This window comes from Penaeus chinensis, chromosome 2 (genome assembly GCF_019202785.1).
Source record: "Penaeus chinensis breed Huanghai No. 1 chromosome 2, ASM1920278v2, whole genome shotgun sequence".
NCBI classification, from domain to species: Eukaryota; Metazoa; Arthropoda; class Malacostraca; order Decapoda; family Penaeidae; genus Penaeus; species Penaeus chinensis.
Genome location: NC_061820.1, coordinates 38,365,568 through 38,373,067, shown reverse-complemented (window position 1 = coordinate 38,373,067; position 7,500 = coordinate 38,365,568). Strand labels below are relative to the sequence as shown.

The 7,500-nt window shown below is 45.3% G+C and overlaps 1 protein-coding gene across 1 annotated transcript in view; it reads left to right on the top strand.

Annotated features, from left to right (window-relative positions):
- The window catches only part of LOC125035172 (low-density lipoprotein receptor-related protein 4-like), a 178,386-nt gene extending 173,890 nt beyond the window's left edge, over window positions 1–4,496 (top strand). Inside the window, exons 33-35 of the mRNA XM_047627394.1 lie at window positions 1–156; window positions 405–733; window positions 855–4,496. The exon at window positions 1–156 is cut by the window's left edge and continues 1 nt beyond it. Coding sequence (XP_047483350.1) covers window positions 1–156; window positions 405–733; window positions 855–968 — 599 coding nt within the window. The 3' untranslated portion in view covers window positions 969–4,496. The remainder of the gene's footprint in view (window positions 157–404; window positions 734–854) is intronic.
- The last annotated feature ends 3,004 nt before the right edge of the window (window positions 4,497–7,500 follow it).

Below are 7,500 nucleotides of genomic sequence, written 5' to 3'. Positions count from 1 at the left end.
GCGTGATGGAGGTCAAAGCTGTGAGCGGCAAGGGACAGCCCGGCTGGAACGTCTGTGCGGATCGGAACGGCGGCTGCACACACCTCTGCCTTTACCATCCCGAGGGCGTCCGCTGCGCCTGCCCCGACCGCCCGGATGCCAGGAGATGCTCAGACCGTAAGATGAGGGCTGTTCGGATGTAGCTTGTGGGTTAGCGTATCTTCGAAGTCTGGTTTTCGGTGTTGAGCTGGAATATTCTTTCTTTCTGTCTTTCTCTGTCTGTCTGTCTTTATTTCTCTCTCTGTCTCTCTCTCCTCCTCCCTCCCTCTCCCTCTCTCTGCTTGTTTGTTTACCTTAATATCTATCTGTCTATCAACCTGTCTACTGTCAGCCTCGCCTCGCCCTAACCCCCGCTCCCTCGGCAGGTCCTGTGATCAAGGTGACCCCGACGGGGAGTCCGCATCACGCCATGTTCAGCACGACGATGGCGTCGGCCAAGAAGGGTCCCCGCGGCGACCCCCCCGGCCTGATCCCGCTGCTGGTGGCGTTGGTGGTGGTGGCGATCCTTGCCGTGGCGTCCATGGTGGCGGTGGTCGTGTGGTGGAAGTACAAGGAGAAGACCAAGATGGTGGAGGGGCCCAACGGCGGCGCCCTCACCTACACCAACCCCACCTACAGCGCCTCCAACTCCGATGTCAACACCGACCGCAAGCCATTCACCTGGCGGCGCCTCCACCACGATGCCAACCACCAGGTGAGTTTCGCAGTAACACTGAATGCCTTTTGAGGATTTCACTTTGACGCCTTAGTGACTACGAGGCCAGTCGGAGGTGAGAGCCGGTGTTTTAAAAGGACTTCGCTTTCCTTTCCTTCAGGGACGGATGTTCGACGAGAAGGGCGAGGTGGCGGCTCTGATCAGCGAGGGAAGCAGCGTGGAGCACGAGAGCCCCCCGCCCACACCACCCACCAGGACTGATACTGTCACATAATCTGCCCCTTCGCCCCAACGCCAGCCAGTAATGCCCTTCCTACCTCCCTCTGAGTCCTACCAGATCTGCATCATCCCTCCAAGCACAGCACGGACCCTGTCAGTACCTGCCTCACTACCTTTCCTCCGACGGTTATGACTTCGCCCTTACTAGTCCCCTTCGTCCCCACACATTTACTGGCTTACACCTTGTTACTAGTGCCCGAGGCCCTCTGAGACATTCCTTCCCCTCCGCCCTCCCCTCCTCGTGCTGGCCTGCCCTCTACCACCCCAGCAATTCATCTCGGTCAGCACATCACGCCGCCCGCACCCCCCGCACAACGCCCTCTCATCACCCTCCCACAGTCACATGCTCAAGGCCCCCGTGAGTGTCACTTGGTCACTTTTTGCACCTCTGCCGGCCAGGAGCAAGACCTCTGCCACCCAACTATGTCCCCACTGCCCCAACACCACCACCTGTTGCTGACACCCACACTGTTTTAGCAAATGTTGACCTCCTGTTATCTCGCCGCCAAATATTCTAAAGGATAACCTAGAGACAAGACCGACTACTGGCCCATCTGCGAGGTCGACTGGCCTCCGAAAAGCGTCGACACCAGGGGAGGCTTCATCGACACGTTGACTCAGTCCCATGCACCACCCACACCCAACCTACCTCGAAGTCCCTCCAGTTGCGCCAAGACACACCGCTACCAAACACGCCACGGTACACCTCCACTATCACGGACACGCCCCACACACTCCCAGCTACATCAAGTCCTCGACGGACGCCACACACAGACGGCCACACTCGAACGATGAAGGGATCATTAGCACCGGAGCCGCTCTGGTGGCCGGGCGCACCTTTCCTACCTGGATCTGAGCTCTACTGGCACGAGACTACGACAGAACTTGTGGTGGATGATGGTGAAGCACCTTTTTGTGAACGCCCTCGTCCCCCCTCCCCCCTTTCCATGTGGTGTGCCAAGGCCGTCACCCGGTGTTGAGTGATGAAATGTACATCCTTGTCCGTTGTCATGGATGGCGCAAGAAACTGTCCCAGAATTCATAACCTCAATCACATTATCAACAAAGCCTGATCCAACCAGCGCCTGATTTATCATGCTCCTATTTTAGGCCTGGTGACTTCTTCTCGGCAGCTACTGGGCTGGTGGTGAGGCGCCCCACGACGGCGAGCGGATGTGTAGGACACTCGGGGTGACTTGGGGATCGGGGAGCCGGGACGCCGAAGGGCCAAGAACGGTACCCGGACAATGCCAAGGACGCAGACCAATAGAATAGCAAAAGATGGACGAGTTTTTCTGTTGCGGAAACTGAGCCTAAACTCCTAACTCTTGTAAATGAACGTGTACTAAAAGGTGGAACGAGAATTGTGAGAGACAGTAACTGAAAACGAAGAAAAGAGGTTTGTTGATCAAAAAAAAGAAAAAAAAAAGAAAAGAAATCGTCGCGGGGAATGTGTTCGATGGGAGCCTCCCCTCGGGATCACGCCTGGTTCATCCCATTGATCTTATCATTTGTGCTGTATGTCTTCACTTCATTTAAGTCAATTCGTAGTGTTCTCGATATACTTATATAAGTAGATTTATAATCACCTTTCTTTTCCAACTTATCTCAACAGGATCCATGACTGCTGTTGGAAAAGTATCATATTTTCAAGACTGGCGAATTCTTCGTTGGCCTTTCGAAAAGAGAAATTTATTTATGCTGTAGCAAATATTTCAGTGAATACCCAACTTGGCAAGATGTTCTTTATGGTATTCTTTATTGTCTCATATGGACTTTCTGCACCAAGATGATACTTTTTTTTATAACAAGGTCTTTGATACCGTGGGCTCAAATTTTACGTGATCATTTATAGTCAATAGTATATGCCAACTCATGACGACTTCCTAGTATCGTTGACAAGGCTGCCATAATAATTAGAGATAGCAGTTGAATTTTAAAAGAAAGGAAGAACCTCAGTATTAGTGCCAAAGTCAACTCTTAGAATAATTTTGAATGAGTATATTCTGCTGCAGTCATATATATTTTTTATTATATATATATATATACGTACATACGACGTAGAGATAAACAAATACCTTTTTTTAATTTGAAAAAAAAGAAAGATAAGACTTTAAATATCTTTTTACGAAATTCGATATCAAAATAACATACGGATAGTTCACCAGCTGTTCTAGGTCTTGGGATTTTGTCAAGAAAGTCCCCCCCCCCCCCCCAAGTTGAACATTCAATCTTGGAGAGCGATGACTCTTTTGCAACAGCTATGCCAGACTCCGGCAGATTGCAAGTTCCTCCCCTCGAGATCTGCCCTCTCATCTCCCCCCCTCGAGTTCTGCCCTCTACCCCCCCCCCCCACCTTCGAGATTTACCCTCCCACCTCCCCCCCTCGAGATCTGCCCTCTTATCCCCCCCCCCCCCCCCCCCGTAAAGTCGACGGTCACTGCCTCACTACTTAACTTTCCTTATACTATGTGTTTCATTCACTTCCTATATTTCAATTTTTACTCATATTAATGGCGTCGATTTCAGTGTCATTATTATTATCATTATTTTATCACCATTATTGGTATTATGATAATCATTACTATATCATGGTTGTCTTGTTTGTATTCATTGTCATTCGGACTTGGTGGCCCCGTATGGCTTTCAGATTTTCAGCTTTAAAAGGCAAAAGTAGAAGAAATAGGAAATATATAAATATATATCAGCCGTTTGTGGGTTGTAATCGGTTTTAATATATATCTACGCGTGTATTTTATTATTATTATTTTTTTTTTGTGAGTGTGTGTTTTTTGTTTTCAATTCATTCCATTTGTATACCGAAAAAAGACAGAATAAAAAATAGCTTGAACATATCAAAGACTTGAAAATTTAAACTGATAATTAAACTGGTATTTTTCAAAGCGCAGCTGAATGTACCTGTGATAAGTACCGACAGCAATTCATAAATATACATTTTTTAAGCCGTAAACTTTTCATTCCGAAGTGAGGGTTGATACAAAGTAATAATAAAAAAAAAGATCAAACTTAATATATCCCTCCCCCCAAAAAAAAAAAAAATATATATAATGATAAATAATCATCCAATTCATTCTCCCTATAAGAGTATACAATAAAAACAGCAATTATTTCAACCTGGCGGAGTCTGTGCAAGCTGTTATCAAATATCACCGTTTTCCTGCCAGTCTCACATTTTCTAGGACGCTTTGCTGACTACGGAGGTCACCGAACAACTCGTTATGGGTTGGCCTCTTATTATAGAACCCGGTGATGATATTTTCTTTAACGAGGTTGTGATGCGACGGTCGGTCTTTGCAACCATAACACTGGAGGACTTGGCTCAGGGTTATAGAAAGTGTGTGACTGTCTGTTGAAGTGTGGGTGATAGTGTACATCTTCTTGTATTGTTGCGGCGGAGGAGGTTATTACAATTCAAGACGCTTATCATGCCTAATTATAAGGACTAATATTGTACTATCTGTTCGTTGATGAGATAGATCTTATATATATAACCTTGGTGTCCTGCAAATAAAGGATATTTTCCATGTATATCGTTGTAATGTCATATATTTGTAAGCATTAATACGTTATTGTGTGAGCTGTTTGAGAACGGGGACGGCCCATTGAAGAGCTTGGCCCGTGCTCGGCCCTCATAAGGTCTCGGAAACAATCCTCGTGTCTGTCTGTCTGTCTGTCTGTCTGTCTGTCTGTCTGTCTGTCTGTCTGTCTGTCTGTCTGTCTGTCTGTCTGTCTGTCTGTCTGTCTGTCTGTCTGTCTGTCTGTCTGTCTGTCTGTCTGTCTGTCTGTCTGTCTGTCTGTCTGTCTGTCTGTCTGTCTGTCTGTCTGTCTGTCTGTCTGTCTGTCTGTCTGTCTGTCTGTCTGTCTGTCTGTCTGTCTGTCTGTCTGTCTGTCTGTCTGTCTGTCTGTCTGTCTGTCTGTCTGTCTGTCTGTCTGTCTGTCTGTCTGTCTGTCTGTCTGTCTGTCTGTCTGTCTGTCTGTCTGTCTGTCTGTCTGTCTGTCTGTCTGTCTGTCTGTCTGTCTGTCTGTCTGTCTGTCTGTCTGTCTGTCTGTCTGTCTGTCTGTCTGTCTGTCTGTCTGTCTGTCTGTCTGTCTGTCTGTCTGTCTGTCTGTCTGTCTGTCTGTCTGTCTGTCTGTCTGTCTGTCTGTCTGTCTGTCTGTCTGTCTGTCTGTCTGTCTGTCTGTCTGTCTGTCTGTCTGTCTGTCTGTCTGTCTGTCTGTCTGTCTGTCTGTCTGTCTGTCTGTCTGTCTGTCTGTCTGTCTGTCTGTCTGTCTGTCTGTCTGTCTGTCTGTCTGTCTGTCTGTCTGTCTGTCTGTCTGTCTGTCTGTCTGTCTGTCTGTCTGTCTGTCTGTCTCTCTCTGTCTGTCTGTCTGTCTGTCTGTCTGTCTGTCTGTCTGTCTGTCTGTCTGTCTGTCTGTCTGTCTGTCTGTCTGTCTGTCTGTCTGTCTGTCTGTCTGTCTGTCTGTCTGTCTGTCTGTCTGTCTGTCTCTGTCTCTGTCTCTGTCTCTGTCTCTGTCTCTGTCTCTGTCTCTGTCTCTGTCTCTGTCTCTGTCTCTGTCTCTGTCTCTGTCTCTGTCTCTGTCTCTGTCTCTGTCTCTGTCTCTGTCTCTGTCTCTGTCTCTGTCTCTGTCTCTGTCTCTGTCTCTGTCTCTGTCTCTGTCTCTGTCTCTGTCTCTGTCTCTGTCTCTGTCTCTGTCTCTGTCTCTGTCTCTGTCTCTGTCTCTGTCTCTGTCTCTGTCTCTGTCTCTGTCTCTGTCTCTGTCTCTGTCTCTGTCTCTGTCTCTGTCTCTGTCTCTGTCTCTGTCTCTGTCTCTGTCTCTGTCTCTGTCTCTGTCTCTGTCTCTGTCTCTGTCTCTGTCTCTGTCTCTGTCTCTGTCTCTGTCTCTGTCTCTGTCTCTGTCTCTGTCTCTGTCTCTGTCTCTGTCTCTGTCTCTGTCTCTGTCTCTGTCTCTGTCTCTCTCTCCTTCTCTGTCTCTGTCTCTGTCTCTGTCTCTCTCTCTGTCTCTGTCTCTGTCTCTGTCTCTTTCTCTGTCTCTGTCTCTGTCTCTGTCTCTTTCTCTGTCTCTGTCTCTGTCTCTCTCTCTCTCTCCTCTCTCTCTCTCTCTCTCTCTCTCTCTCTCTCTCTCTCTCTCTCTCTCTCTCTATATATATATATATATATATATATATACAAATATATATATATTATATATATATGTGTATGTGTGTGTGTGTGTGTGTGTGTGTGTGTGTGTGTGTGTGTGTGTGTGTGTGTGTGTGTGTGTGTGTGTAGTGTGTGTATATACATACATACACATATATGTATATAAATATATATATATATATATATCATTGCTTTCATAATTTCTTTATTACAGGTTTCTGGATTGCCCAGTGGTATAATCTCGTAGATTAGGTCTTTCTGCCATTCCGAGTTTCTGAGGTCCCTCGTACTATGAACAGGATCCCTTGTATCAATAGTGAAGTTTCTTTGCTGACAGAGAAAGGTTCACAGGGCATGAGAGTAGGGGCGCTGTGTCAGTGCATCAGTCGCATCAGAATTATTTTACAGAACTGAATTTTACATAGATCACACACAAATTAATATAAATGATAAAGATCATTTATGAACACTTGGATGCAACCAATCGTAAGTGTATCTGTTCAGAGATACATGCATATACATATACATTCACACACACACACGCACACAAATATATATATTGTATATATATATGTGTGTGTGTGTATGTACTCATACTTACATGCACACTTACATACATACACACAGACTGACATTCATACACACAGACAGACTGACATTCATACATTCATAGAGATGTATACAACCCCTCCCCCCACCACCCACCTCACGCACTCCCCCTCCGGCCGTGCCACCGACAGACAGACGCGGGAGATCCAAAGCCAAATTTTACCCCCACACTCAGCCGGTATTCTGGGTGAGAGCTTAGATGTTGCCACAGGAGGTAATTTCGAATCTGCCGATAGCTGTTTATTTTTGTAGAATATGCAAGTGTGATGTGTTGGCCTCGTGTCTGTCTGTCTGTCTACGGAAAGCGAGTGATTGGACAAGCTGATCACGCTACCAGGACCCGAGAAGAGATACGCTTTTATCCTTATTATTATTATATACATATGTATATATATATGTATATGTATATATCCATAAACATATATATATATACATACATACATACATACATACATATATGTATACATACATGTACAAATATGTATATATGTATATATATGATATAAATAAATATATATATGTATATATATGATATATAAATAAATATATATGTATATATATGATATATAAATAAATATATATGTATATATATGATATATAAATAAATATATATGCATATATATGTATATATTGTAACTTGAATTACACTACATAATCTACTCTTTTCCAGAAAGATGTTTTTAATGGTCGGGGTTGAAAATAAATTCTGCAAGAGCCGCAGCAACCTTCCTCTGTCAACAAATCTTGTATGTTAAC